The sequence below is a fragment of the Aedes albopictus genome, chromosome 1 (genome assembly GCF_035046485.1).
Source record: "Aedes albopictus strain Foshan chromosome 1, AalbF5, whole genome shotgun sequence".
NCBI lineage: Eukaryota > Metazoa > Arthropoda > Insecta > Diptera > Culicidae > Aedes > Aedes albopictus.
Genome location: NC_085136.1, coordinates 160,061,600 through 160,074,052, shown reverse-complemented (window position 1 = coordinate 160,074,052; position 12,453 = coordinate 160,061,600). Strand labels below are relative to the sequence as shown.

Below are 12,453 nucleotides of genomic sequence, written 5' to 3'. Positions count from 1 at the left end.
ACCGTTTAAGAAGCCAATTCAGCAAGAAATATTTTGCTGGTTGGATTGCTGATTTTACAGCATGACAAAAACTAGCAAAATTTTGCTGGTTTAAAACGAATTAAAAATAGTGTGCACTGTCCACCCACTCTAACAGGGCATGCGTTCCAGAAGGAACGGGAGGAACCAATTGAGAGGAACCCCTGGATTCCCAGGTACTGGAATGATGGCGAGCTATTCTCAGTGTATGCGGTTGGGTAAATTTTAACTCAAATTCTAAGATTATTCCTAATCGTGCAGAAAATGACAGCCGGCGGCATGTTTTATGCTATAGTGGTTTCGCAGCGCGGTGTCACGAACACTAATGCAAATCTACTGGTTGAAAATATGCCCATTTGATTTTGCTGGGAACAGCTGATCTTTGTTTACTATTTTCAACCAGTAACTCAATTGGTGTTCGTGTAATACATCGTGTACGTACACGCAACACTACTAAAAGCAGAAACCACTATTTATGTTTTTTGTTTACATTCAGTACGTTGTTCGTTGTGGGGTGAGATCGTTGCTATTCGATTTCATCCGGTTTAGGTGTTCCGTGCTAAAAATTCCACCCCAGTAATCACCGGAAACCCTGTTTAAATCTAACGTGGTAAAAACTCTAGGGAGGCTGACAAACTAGTGTAGAGTAGAGTGACTGGAAGGGAGAGTGGCGTCATGTTCCCATTTTGACAGGTCTCCTGCTCGTTTGGAACAGGAATTTGTATGGATTTGACAGATGACCGCTGTTCCAATTTTGACATTGACGCCACTCTAAGTTAAAGCCACTCTAGTGTAGAGCAATGGTGAAAACGGTAAGCGAAAAGGATGACGGGGAGGTTACCCACATCTGCGTGCCGGGTCAACGACTTTGCGCGGTTTCAGAGTACACAGTGGGTGGTGAAGGAACGTACGAAAAATTGGGATATCTGCACGCGAGCCTCTCCGGCGTGGTAAAGATCCGCAAGCGGCATAAGGTAAGATACATTCGGTGTAATGACACCAATGACACTGACCATCTTCTTTGTTTCGTAGAATAACTACATTTCAGTGGCATCCTTCGGAAGCAAAACGGTGGTTCCCGTGGTGGGAGACGTCGTAACGGCAAAGATCACAGTCATAAACCAACGATTTGCCAAATGCGTTATCATCTGTATTGGAAAAACTTGTCTAAACAGACCGTACAGGTAATTTAACCCTATTCCGCTCATACCCTTTCGTGTATTCAATAATATTATTTTTGCTCAAGATGGTAGAAGAAAATCCTATTTTCCATGCATAAAATAAAGTGCAAAGCTACTAGAATTCAAATATAAGATGGTGCTCTTGCTTACCATACCTAAAACCATAGACAGTTGTGCATGTTAAATTTATTTCAACAGTTTTGTTTTCAACTTATAACTTACCATCTTCTACAATGAAACAGAGGAATCTTACGGAAAGAGGATGTGCGTGCTACCGAAAAAGATCGCGTTGAAATGTACAAATGCTTCCGACCAGGTGACATCATTTTGGCTCGAGTGGTAATGATAACGTTTTAATCAACACATAAGAACTCATTCACTTTATTCTCGCAAATACCTTTCAGCTTCCATTGGTCGAGCTTAACACCTACCACCTGACGACGGCCGAAAATGAACTCGGTGTAGCGGTCGCCATGTCGAATAAGAGTTCCGAACCGACGCCCATGGTTCCGGTGGGCTGGACCGAGATGCAGTGTCCGGTGACATTGGCGAAGGAACCTCGCAAGGTGGCAAAAATTGTACCGGAAACGGCACCACCCAATTATGATGGAAAGTTGTAACAGGACGGATGGAATAAACCAATATGACTCTCGTTAACAGTGCTTGCAATCATTTATTTTTATCCTTATGCCATTTAAAAAAAATAAGATACCTACAGTGTATCAAACAATTGTCCGTACAGCAATTTTTTGGTCAAAATAATTTTTCATTCAATTGATCATAACTTTTTTATACATCAATCAAATACGCTGAAATTTTGATCAATTTTGCACCATTGGTAAAATTTTGAGCGAGATCGAATAAGTTTTCTGAAAGTTATAGAACTTTTGGTAAAACTTATAAAATTTTTGAACACATTTTTTAAACATTATATGGGTAATTCTCGCTGAGACCGGCCCACTATTTACACCTTGTCTTCAAAAATGTTTAAGGTGCCGATTTTCTGAAAGCCCTCGCCTAAAAAGTAAGAAAAATGCATTTGGTTACTCAAATTGATGGACCCCCCGTTAGTTAGAGCCATAACAATTTTTGCAGACCCCTCGATTTTGGTCAAATGGTGGCTCACTCAAACCGTTATAACTCGAAAGTTTCTCCAACAACCACCTCAAAACGAATTGTTGTTGAAAAGAGGAAAGATAGATCTACTATTTACAAAAATAAAAAGTTGGGTCGGCCATATTGATTTCGGCCGCCATCTTGGATTTTTATACCAAAACAATTTTTTCACCATGAGGGCAACCACCGATTTACTTCAAAGCTTGTCTGGGAATGCATTCTTTCACTGCGCAGGCTGTGCCAAGGGAATTCAGTAAACTTATACTGGGTTCCAGGTCACTGTGGCATTGAAGGAAATGAAATGGCAGACGAGCTTGCTAAAAGTGGTTCCAATTTACAGTTTGCTGGTCCAGAACCATTCTGTGGTATATCAAACTGTACAATTAAAATGGACCTGAAACGCTGGGCTGAGCAGAGGGTGATATCCAATTGGATGGACGTCAAAAATTGCAATCAGTCAAAACGATTTATAACACCAAATGCTTATAAAACCAAAAAGCTCTTAGAGCTCAACAAGAGAGCTCTATGTACATACACTGGCCTAGTAACTGGACACTGCCCGAGCAGGTATCACTTGAAAAATATTGGCCATATTCAGAGTGATATCTGTCGTTTCTGTAATACGGAACGTGAAACCTCGGAACATCTGCTTTGCAGTTGTGGTGCTTTATACACGCGCAGGCAAAGATTTCTAAATAGTGGTTGCTTGCAACCCAGTGAGATCTGGTCTGCAAAACCTGGGAAGGTCTTGGAGTTTATCAATTCCATTGCACCTGACTGGGAGACGACGCGTCGTGGCAGTAGCTGATTACTTGACACATGGTAATTAGCTGGCTAGATGCGAATATCAAAACGGGACATGCCACAAAAGTTCAGCCTATTGGACGCAGTGGCTTAATTTCCCCAACAGGGAAGGAAAAAAAAAAACACCGATTTTCAAAATTTTTACATCAATTGAAAGCTGGGACATTTATACATAACATATCAAAAATTAGAGATCCGAAAAGTAGTACTTTTCGGCACTCTTGAGCTAGTCAAGAAAAGTAGGCCATTTCTGCACAGTTCCGGCAATTGAAAAGTGCAATCTTATGGCACGTAATTGCAAAAAAATATTTTGCATCTGAATAGCATTGATATTGTCAAGTCTGTACCAACACCTTAATCCCACACCAAAATACCCTTTTCCTATCCCATGGCGTTTATGTGGTCAGCAAAGACTATTCAGCCATTACCCCTCCTTATCATCGGCTTTGGACTGACTTGCGCTCTCATTGCCCCACCAAGTGCCCCACCAAATGCTGCAAAATGAAAATGAAAATGAAAATGAAAATTTCAGCTCAATCGAAGAAACTATGTTTTATCGCCAGCCGTTTATTAGCCGTTTTCTTATGCGATTTACTATGGGAATAATCACTTTTCCAAAGAGAAATCGCCACAGGTTAACTGCCGTGAATCGCAAGTCAGTCCCATATGTAAAAAGTAGGCATTGAGAAAATGGATTCTGAAAGTTTCAAAATCGATTTCTATGTAAAACTTCAAAAAATCACCACGAAACGAAAACATCTACAATCATTTTGAAACTTTCTCAAACTCTTTGAAATGTGAGAACATAACTGTAAAAAATATAAAACTGGCTAAAACCTTGTTTGGTTTTGTACTGAAGGGTACACAAGTTCGTGATGGGACTGACTTGCGATTACTTTTCATAATGGGACAATCTGATTTGGTGTTGTTTTTCAATTTTACTGAACAAACTATATATTTTTATTCACGTAGCTGAAAGATCATCCAAAGAAAGGTCGAAAACAACCATTAACTCAATTTTGACCAAATTACATATGGGACTGACTTGCGATTCACGGCAGTTAAGCCCTAATAAAATATACCGATCTAAGGCATGTGATAAGTTATTGACTGAAAACCAAATAGCATGGCAAGTATCAGGTTGTATGAAAATTAAAAAAAGGTGGGCGCTAAAATGGGTGGGCGTCGAAAATTACTGCACTTTGCAGATTTACGGTCCATCTTCATTTTCTTTAAATCCTTGCTGTGCTTGTGAAATAGAAAAGTAAATTTACAGGGATTCCTTCAATAATTCGTCCGAGAATTCTTTCAAAAATTGCTTCAAATATTATCATATTACTTTACAAATTCAAATTGGATAGAAAAATTCCGCCAAGAAATTTTATAGGAATACCTTCAAAGAATCTTTCAGGAATTCTCTCAATGATTCCTTCGTGAATTTTAGCATTGGTCCCTTCATGGATTCCTTAAGTAATATCACCATGGATTCAACCAGGTTTCCTTCGTGAAATCTTCAGGAAATTTCTTCATCAAGTATTTCTTTTCAAGTATTTCTTGAAGGATTTAGAGAGTTCCTTCTTTCGATTTACCTAGCCATTCCTAATGTTGCCTAGTTTGGGTAGTGGCTACGGTTAGGATAGCTCAGATCAATCTACAGCGTAAAAGAACAGCAACGATCAACGATTTGCAGTCAAAATGGTGCAGCCCAAGTGGCTTTAGTCATAAAACCTTACTTTTGTAAGGGGAATTCCTATCTAGGAAACCTTGTGAACCCGGTGCTTGCTATTTTCAGGAAAAATGAAATAGCAAACTCGCGTGTCATGCCTCGAGTATCAGTAGGTCGGCTCCAGAGGCACGTTTTCCTCCATTTGGGAAATTCATGCCATTGTGCCTCGAGTATGTATGCCTGTCAACAACGCAATCGTTGCTACACTCATATCTGAACTATCCACCAGAAATGTATGTGCTATCACAATTGATTTATCTGTTGTAAACCTCCATATGAAATACGTCTATTGTTCGTTTTATTTACCGCATGATGAGCCATCCTCAACGAATGCTTTCAAGCAAGTCATCGCATACTGCACTTCAAAAGGCCTTCCGCCAATTGTTGGCTGTGATGCCAGGTCACCATATCATCTGGGTCAGCTCGAACATTAACTTGAGAGGCTACAGTTTGATGGAATACTTAAGTATACTATAGTATACTTAAGTATACTATAGTACAGATCTTGTAATACCTAACATAGGCAATCGCCCAACCTTCATGGTATATGCTAGAGAGGAAGTGTTACACATAACGCTTTGCTCTAGCAGAATTATTCACGAGCTGACCAATTGGCATGTGTCAGATGGAGAATCTTTATCTGACCATCGCTACATCTTGTTTGAATATGTGAATGTTGCTTCGCAAACATTGCGTTTTAGGAACCCCCGGTCAACCAACTGGGATTTCTTTACCGATTTGGTTGCAGCCAAATTTCATGGATACTCACCATCTATTGACACTCCAAGTGAATTAGATGATACCGCTGATACTACAACGGCCTTCATCATGGAAGCTTCGGAAGAAGTTTGCCCTCTGCGGTCTGTGAAGACCACAAGAGGAACCCCTTGGTGGAACTCTGATCTGGTGAAGCTCAGGAAACAATGTAGAAAGACTTCGCGAAACAAATGGAGACGCATGGTTGTCTATCAAAAACGATCAACGACGATCAAACCTGACTTATACATGTCAATCGTTGCTTCTCCGTGATTGATCTGAGCAGATACCAACTATGCACAGAGATCCATATGAATAAGGGCTTTACTTATTTTCAAAGTGCAATTTAAGCAGCTCATCCTTTTTTTGTTGGAATCGCAGCATAACGGTCACGGTTCACACCAAATTCTACCGGACCGATCAACGTTTCGGAATTCGTGACACGGAAAAATACATAACACGGATAGCGTTTTGTCAACAACTTTACTCAACAGACATTTAGTACGGACTGGATAAACAAACATCTATAGTCATAGTCATACATCAACAGTTATGCTTCGTTAATATTTCTCTAACACATACACACTAATGAACAATCATTAACATCTGTCATCAACAAAGTCATCATCGACCAAGGGGCTGTCACTACTCTCCGCCAATATTTTTGATCTATAACGGCGCTTGCCAAGTCCCTATAGTCAGTTGGGGAGGGAAAGGAATGTTAAGAGTGTGATATGGTTGTGTCTACTAGAGGCCGAAAGCTCTCTGCTTCCTCACAACCCGCACGAACTGAAGTATTTGTCAACATTAGGTCGGTGAAGCGATCCATGGATAGGGGATACAGTCCGGATTCGCTGGTTGGGTCACGACTGCGCCCCGATTAGCGAATCGTGCTCGTTCATTGGGGCAACTGACAACTGATCAAAATGCTCTAGACACACGCCAGTGACGAGAAATACGTCACGGAACAATCACATACTTGCGCAAACGTTCTGTATACAGGAGCTGTGATGCGACGGCGGTCAGACGTCAAACTCGTTTTGACATCTATTTTGACATTGACAGTGCTTTTTAGTTGGGTTTTGTCCCAACCAGTGAACATCCAACCATCGAGACAGCCCATCTAACGAGCTCTCAACGAACGAATCGTCACTGTATTTATAGTGTTCGTAAGGTTATAGATTGTGTGATGATTACTATGAAGGTCAAGCGGCACAGTTTGCTTTGGTTGCATAACTTGTAGGCGTTACACTGTGCTGTGGAACTTGGAAGCAAGGCAAACGGCTTTTTCTATTCGTTTCTGGTTTTAGTGACGGCTAAGAACATATGAATATACATGAGCTGCTTAAGTGGAGAAGATAGAGAGAGAGAGAGAAAGTAGATAGAAAGATACAAAGTAGGAGGAAAGGGGCGGGCCAGGGATTGAACCCATTGAAAAATGGAGACGCATGGTCGTTCATGCCAAATTGGGCTTTACCGGTTTTCAAAAACAACGTAAACACAGTCGTATTGAAAGTATTTTGAATGTTGTAATCTAGTAAATATCGTCTAGTTACTGTTATGCATTTCAATGACCTCAAAGTACGAAAATTTTCCATGGAAAAGGTAGAAAGTTTAAAATATTGCCTTTCTGTACCACATTTGGTAAATTTTTATGAAGACATTTTTTAATAAAATTATAACTGTAAATTCGATCTGAAGTGCAATATTTTTTCCTGAACCACCCCATCGTAAACCTCCGTGAATCCAACAGATGATATTTTTTGTGCTTTCGCTCTCTGCTAATCATGTTGTTGTAGCCTTGCTTCCTTTTCTGTTGATTCACTGCTGCTGCCTGGTTTGACCATTCGTCCCGCCGAGGATAGGTATCAAACAAGTCAACCAAACTTTTTAACAAAGCTATAGTGTGTGAGAGAGAGAGCATTTGCCCACCAGAGAGTAAGAAGTTTCGTGAGTGACCGTGACATATGTTTGTCACTGCTCAAGCCTCTGTTTGCTTTGCTTGTCCGATTTTTCTCAACCTGCCCGTCCTGTCGGTCGACACTTTCCACGCCACCCACCCAACAACGCCGCTGCCGAGAGATAGATCACCTTTCCTGCCTTCAGTGCCAGTGAGTCTCTCACATGGCTCATCGTGTGGTTTGGTTATTCGACTCTCTGTTTACGAGAGTTAAGAAAAAGGTGAGAATGGAGTTGGGTCAGCGGTTCTCAAGGATATGGGATTCAATTTGACTTCTGGGTAACTCTCGCTGAGACCGTCCCATTATTTACACCATGTCTTTAAAAATGTTTAAGGTGGAGATTCTCTGAAAGTCCTCCTCAAAAAAGTAACAAAAATGCATTTTGTTAATCAATTTGATGGACCCCCCGTTAGTTAGAGCCACAACCATTTTTGCGGACCCCTCGATTTTTATCAATTGTTGGCTCACTTAAACCGTTATAACTCAAAAGTTTCTCCAAAAATCACCTCATAACAAAATGTTGTTGAAAAGAGAAAAGATAGGGCTACTATTTACAGTTATAAAAAGTTGGGTCGGCCATATTGGTTTTGGCCGCCATCTTGGATTTTTATACCAAAACTGTTTTTTCACCATGTTGGCAACCACCGATTTTCAAAATCTTTGCGTCAATCGAAAGCGGGGCCATTTTTACACAACATATCAAAAATTTAGAGATGTATCTTTTTCCTATCAAAAGTTATCTGCACTTTTGTTAATCATGACACGTTTTCTTCATACATTTCCTTGCGCACCGGCAACGACACCCAAAAGCATCAAAGTTGGCGCCTGCTTGTATACACAACGGCACCTGCAGCCAAATTAGGGAAAATTGGAGGTTCGTTCCCGTTTTTGACTGTTTCTCAATGATGCGGACATTGCTTTTTAAAGTTGTTTGGTGTTTTGAAAAGCTTAAACCTTCAGCTTTCCATTAGTGGGTTCAGGTTTCAAATAATTGTTCGTAAACACTGTTTAATAGCGCTGCATTTATGTAAACAACCGGCACCTGGCCCAGTGCGTTAAAGTGTCATGATTTACAAAAGTGCAGATAACTTTTGATAGGAAAAAGATACATCTCTAAATTTTTGATATGTTGTGTAAAAATGTCCCTGCTTTCGATTGACGCAAAAATTTTGAAAATCGGTGGTTGCCAACATGGTGAAAAAACAGTTTTGGTATAAAAATCCAAGATGGCGGCCAAAACCAATATGGCCGACCCAACTTTTTATAACTGTAAATAGTAGCCCTATCTTTCCTCTTTTCAACAACATTTTGTTATGAGGTGGGTTTTGGAGAAACTTTTGAGTTATAACGGTTTAAATGAGCCAACAATTGATCAAAATCGAGGGGTCCGCAAAAATGGTTGTGGCTTTAACTAACGGGGGGTCCATCAAATTGATAAACCAAATGCATTTTTGTTACTTTTTTGGGGGGTACTTTCAGAAAATCGCCACCTTAAACATTTTTGAAGACATGGTGTAAATAGTGGGACGGTCTCAGCGAGAGTTACCCTTCTTGAAAATATCTAAATTCAAAAAGTTTAATACATTCAAAGGAATCATACACTGAGCTGACAGTTCACCCGATGTGCTCATGTGGTTTCGTACACTGTTAATCGTTGCTTTCATCAATCTAGCAGCTTCCCGAGAGCCTACCATAGTTGACAACCCACGTCAAAAGCCTGAAACTATTGTTATTTCAATCAGATTTCCGATTTAGGGACAAAAATTCAGAATTGTAAAAACTATCATACAGGATTGTGAAAACAATCATACATTCTCATTGCGGCCAAAACAATGTCAAATTCCTTTTGAATTTACCTCAAATATGGTTATTTTTACCGTAGATTTTTCTGCGTGATATAGGATCATTTCACCCTTACGACACGCAAAAACGGCTACGCTGAAAAATGTGTTCGACCTGCACATTTTAGTAAACATCCATGCCTCACATAAAATGTGTTACATAAATACACACATTTTTTAAATCAGCTCGTGCACTCACATGAGCATGTATTTTGCAATTGAATAATATGGCGTGGATGTTTACTAAAAATGAGAGTTTTCATTTTAGAGACAGTACGTCTGATAATGCGCACGTCGGCTCGCAGATCCACGAGCTTGGCGTCGCTTCGCAACGCCTTCAAGATGTCCGAGTATTTAAACTGTTCGCGTCGCCTTTTTCGCGCTTGGCACCTACTCTTTTACGCCTTCTTGGTTTGGCGTCCCTGTTTTCCTCGACCTGCGGTTTTTTCTTCTTTCTCTTTCGTTCGGCTTTCGTCCAAGGGGGTCCTCCTCTTGGTTCACCCTACTCTGTGGGGCCAGCCTTTTCAGACCCACCCTTCCCTGCTTTCTGGGATGTCCGGCTGGGGTCCGACTTGCCGACATTACTGCCGACCTTCGGGGTTATTATTCTCCTAGCTTTGCGGGCACCACCAGGCAGCTCCTCACGTGACGGCTGCCTCATCCGCTTCTGCGAGTGCTTAACACATGCAGTCGCATCCGACATACTTTTTGGACTTCATACGAAAGCGAAGGCCTTCGTCTGGGCAGACCTTGGGGTAGACTTCGTAACCTTTACTTTCGCCGGGCGCCGCGCCGCCTGGTAGCTGCTCATCTGACGGCTGCCTCACACGCTCCTGTGATTGCTTGTCAAAGGTAATCGCATCCGTCACACTTTTGGGGCTACCCGCGTATCCATCGCAGAGAACACATCCCTGTTTTTGTTGATAGCCCTCATCCTCATGCATGAACTCACCCGACAAGTTAGCCGGGAGGAAATCGGGGTTCCAATGCTGGCACTACATACGTAGTTGCCTCCGACAACTGGGGGTGCCCAAGTGCCCCACATGCTCCGTTGATGATCGAGCATCTTTTTCACACCCTCGATCACTCATTCCTCGGCACGGGTCGCTTTACACCTTGATTAGGTTTTTCCCTGTTTGGTGGGCTCCTACCACCGGAACAGGTCATCCGTAGTGCTATTCCAAGTCGGTAACTACACGACAACCAACATCGCTCTGGAAGGCGTAATGAACTGTGCTGGCTAGCCGGGGCACGATATTCACAAAATCCGGTCAATTCGTGTGCTTTTTGGGCGACATAGACATGTGCATCCGCTTGAAACGCAAAGCAGCATTGGCGGCGGACTGGTGGTAAATGCGGAACCTAACACGACAGGAACACGTCTAATGTCCCGATGGGAATACCTTCAAGATAGTTGAGGAATTCCTCTACCTTGCAACCTACTGTCGGCTAGCAACAAAGTGAGTCGTGAAATCCGGAGGTTGGAAATCGTGCCTACTAGAGGTTCCAGAAGAAACTACGGTGAAGAAAGGTTCACCCCCGCCCCAAATGTACCATGCACAAAAGAGTTATAAGGCCGGTGGTCCTCCAATCAACCATGACAGTCTTTGGCGAATCAGGCATCTGATGCCTATTTGGAAGACACTTTGGATAAAGAATATGAAAAAATAAAAAGCACGTGACATACATTTATCGCTTCCAAGCGTTGTTTCCAAACATTTCTTGAGATTCCGTCCGCGTTCGTCGATTGGGAAGATGTACCTGAAATCGAGCAAATGTAACTGGTGCAACTCGCAATCGTCCCTGCTACTAGTTTTCTATTGTTGTCAAATTCTCCAACTCAGTTGAGAAATGCTGCGCTAGGACAACTTGAATATGAATCGCGCGCTCAAGAGAGAGTGTGAGCGAATGCCATTGCTCATTTTTGAGTCCATTACCACCGTACCACCGCCTGCTGAGCAGGGATACCTATGCCTCTATTACGACAACGGCGAGGTGAGATAGGAAAAATCGCTTTCATGGAAAGTGAAAATTTCGGGTGATAATTTTCCGCACAAGCCAAACGATCGCATTCGAGTGCACAAGTGGTTCGTCTCCGTCGGCTCCATCGGGCGAGTGTTTGTCGGTTGGCTCCTATAGGTACTCTTGTTCCGAGTTCGATTCGCAGCGCGGTTTGGTGATACCTACCTGTGTTGTGTATGTACATATATCGGTGCTGTGAGCTGCTATATTGGTGATTAATGTGACGAATTTTGTTGATTTTTCCACGCGAAATTTTTGTGTAACGGTTACTGCGGCCTGTGTGCGACTGCCAATTTCTGGGGGCTTGGGTTATAGAATGTTCGATTTGGATTCGGACTTGCAGTGTGCATGATACGGGAACTGAAGGATACAGGTGTCTGGAGCAGTATGGGGGAAAACATGATCTAATAATAATCAAATCGTGTATGTGTGTAAACCACATGGTTCACCATCAGGGGATGAACCAAAGCAGCCAGACCAAATCGAAGTGAGCGTCGTCGATTGTGGTAACGAAGCAGGCCATTCCTGGTCAGGAGTGTTTCCATCTTCCAAGGTACCACATTTCAATGCCTCCTCAGTTCGCTCTCAGTTATCAGAGTGGTAACAAAGGAGAAGGATGCGATTAGTATTCCGTGCCGCGAATTCGTCGGTGTAAAAAGGGGGAGCTTTTTCTCCTCTCTCGCTGTTTGTGTGGGGAAAGTGCTGTGTTATCGATTTGGTTGGTTTCCCAGTGCCACAAAGAGCAGATTTTGATGATTACTCTTCAGGATTGATTCATATTCGCGTTGGAATAGTGTAAGCTAAAAATATGATCAACGTCGTGTGAAAAGATTCGGTCAACTCGGGCGTTGGAATCGCAACGCTAGTGTGCCGTAATTTGTGACGTAAATCGGCAAAACTGTGCTGTCAGCGAACGACATCTCACGGTGAAGAGAATGGATTAATTGCAGTGGAGCAGCAGTGGAGAGAAAGGTCATCTTATGCTGTGCAGTGATTTGGAAGCAAAAACTTACATCGGAGTGTATGTG

At 42.1% G+C, this 12,453-nt stretch overlaps 2 protein-coding genes across 6 annotated transcripts in view; both read left to right on the top strand.

The window, feature by feature from the left end:
• Nucleotides 1–505: 505 nt before the first annotated feature.
• LOC109431403 (exosome complex component CSL4) lies at nucleotides 506–1,856 on the top strand. Of its 2 annotated transcripts, XM_062847476.1 has the most exons (5): nucleotides 506–665; nucleotides 817–992; nucleotides 1,051–1,202; nucleotides 1,442–1,538; nucleotides 1,604–1,856. In XM_062847476.1, the coding sequence occupies exons 2-5, from the start codon at nucleotides 819–821 to the stop codon at nucleotides 1,817–1,819; spliced, it is 639 nt and encodes a 212-aa protein (XP_062703460.1). In that variant the 5' UTR covers nucleotides 506–665; nucleotides 817–818; the 3' UTR covers nucleotides 1,820–1,856. The 2 variants fall into 2 exon arrangements, with proteins under 2 accessions (XP_062703460.1, XP_019563166.3); XM_019707621.3 differs by lacking the exon at nucleotides 506–665 and having other exon boundaries at nucleotides 805–992.
• A 9,553-nt stretch (nucleotides 1,857–11,409) lies between these two features.
• LOC109427728 (cAMP-specific 3',5'-cyclic phosphodiesterase) overlaps nucleotides 11,410–12,453 on the top strand; it is a 248,743-nt gene continuing 247,699 nt past the window's right edge. The window contains exon 1 of one of the 4 annotated variants that reach the window (XM_062845664.1): nucleotides 11,410–11,636. In XM_062845664.1, the coding sequence (XP_062701648.1) occupies nucleotides 11,602–11,636 (35 nt within the window). In that variant the 5' untranslated portion in view covers nucleotides 11,410–11,601. Of the gene's footprint in view, nucleotides 12,447–12,453 lie in introns of all 4 variants that reach the window. The other 3 variants (XM_062845663.1, XM_062845665.1, XM_062845669.1) reach the window with 3 other exon arrangements.

What these genes read in the sequence shown, in the direction of transcription:
- LOC109431403 (XM_062847476.1), top strand. Translation starts at nt 819, where the DNA reads ATGGTGAAAACGGTAAGCGAAAAGGATGACGGGGAGGTTACCCACATC. An exon ending in TGTCTAAACAGACCGTACAG is followed by an intron (nt 1,203 to 1,441) that starts GTAATTTAACCC and finishes ACAATGAAACAG; the next exon opens with AGGAATCTTACGGAAAGAGG. An exon ending in ACATCATTTTGGCTCGAGTG is followed by an intron (nt 1,539 to 1,603) that starts GTAATGATAACG and finishes AATACCTTTCAG; the next exon opens with CTTCCATTGGTCGAGCTTAA.